The 1247-nt window shown below is 41.8% G+C and overlaps 1 protein-coding gene across 1 annotated transcript; it reads right to left on the bottom strand.

Moving 5' to 3' along the window:
• Nucleotides 1-553: 553 nt before the first annotated feature.
• LACBIDRAFT_309590 (small secreted protein) lies at nucleotides 554-1085 on the bottom strand (the record flags this gene model as incomplete). Its single annotated transcript, XM_001891157.1, has 4 exons — nucleotides 554-695; nucleotides 748-855; nucleotides 907-1014; nucleotides 1066-1085. The coding sequence occupies 4 exons, from the start codon at nucleotides 1083-1085 to the stop codon at nucleotides 554-556; spliced, it is 378 nt and encodes a 125-aa protein (XP_001891192.1).
• Between the last annotated feature and the right edge of the window lie 162 nt (nucleotides 1086-1247).

The following is a 1247-nucleotide window of genomic DNA, read 5'->3' as shown; positions in this document are numbered from 1 at the left end:
GTAAAGTTTGTAGTAAATGGAGAAGAAGTTTTACTGAGCCTGAGAGGGATCATATACCATGGGGATAATCATTTCACCTCTAGAGTTTTTTCATATGAAGGTAAAGTTTGGTTCCATAATGGGATAACCACCAAAAATAAGTGTATAGAAGATGGGCAGCTAGATGATAAAAGCAATAATGATCTTAGATACTATCAAGATCAGGAACTTGTTTTGGCTGTATATTCTCAACTTTAAATTAGAACTTTGTCTTGATTACGAGTCCTCTGAGTTTACGAAGAGACTCGTTTATTACCTGGGATCTCGAGACTTTTTTCAGCGCGGTAACGCTGAAATTTGACTTTCTCCCACGAAAATGATTTCTTCCCACAGTTGAACGCCTCATCCTCCTCATTGTATTTTCTAGTCAAATCTACCAAATCATTGCTTAACACTTGCTTTTAGCACCCTAAGCATATGAATAGTGATGCCTCTGCTCTCTCTTTACTCAAATTATTTGCTAGCCCTGTTCTTGCAAGCTTCCTCAACATTTCCACAGTATTATCAACCCCATTCAATTATATTTCTTTATATTCAATGTATAACAATCAACCAAGGCCTCAACCTTTTCATAAACAGTTTTGTTGATCATATTCAGGGAGTTTGGGAGTATCCGAACAAGCCCACATGCATGCCAAACAGATGAGATTAAGGTGCTGAGCAATTGTGAGCATAAATTCAAAAAGGCAAATATACAATTTGACTTACCTCCATGAGGCCTCAACCATTTCACAGACGGTTTGGTGGACCGTTTTCAGGGAGTCTGGGGGTATCCAAACGAGCCCATGTGCATGCCAAATGGACCAGATTAAGGTACTGGAGCTTGTGAGCATATGTGCAAAAAAGCGAATATACAAAGTGACTTACCTCCACAAGGCCTTAACCATTTTGAAAGCGGTTTTGTGGACCATTTTCATGGAGTTTGGGGGTATCCAAACGAGCCCATGTGCATGCCAAACGGACCAGAATAAGGCACTGGAGCTTGTGAGCATATGTGCAAAAAAGCGAATATACAAAGTGACCTACCTCCACGAGGCCTCAACCATTTCACAAACGGTTTGGTGGTCCGTTTTCAGGGAGTTTGGGGCTATCCGAACGAGCCCACGCGCACGCCAAACGGTCCAGAATGAGGTACTGAGAGCTTGTGAGGATATGTGCAAAAAAGCGAATATACAAAGTGACCTACCGGGGATCCTCAGAGTCGACCG

Source organism: Laccaria bicolor, genomic scaffold (assembly GCF_000143565.1).
Source record: "Laccaria bicolor S238N-H82 LACBIscaffold_419 genomic scaffold, whole genome shotgun sequence".
NCBI lineage: Eukaryota > Fungi > Basidiomycota > Agaricomycetes > Agaricales > Hydnangiaceae > Laccaria > Laccaria bicolor.
Note: the sequence above shows the minus strand (reverse complement) of the source record. Positions and strands in the feature narration are given on the sequence as shown.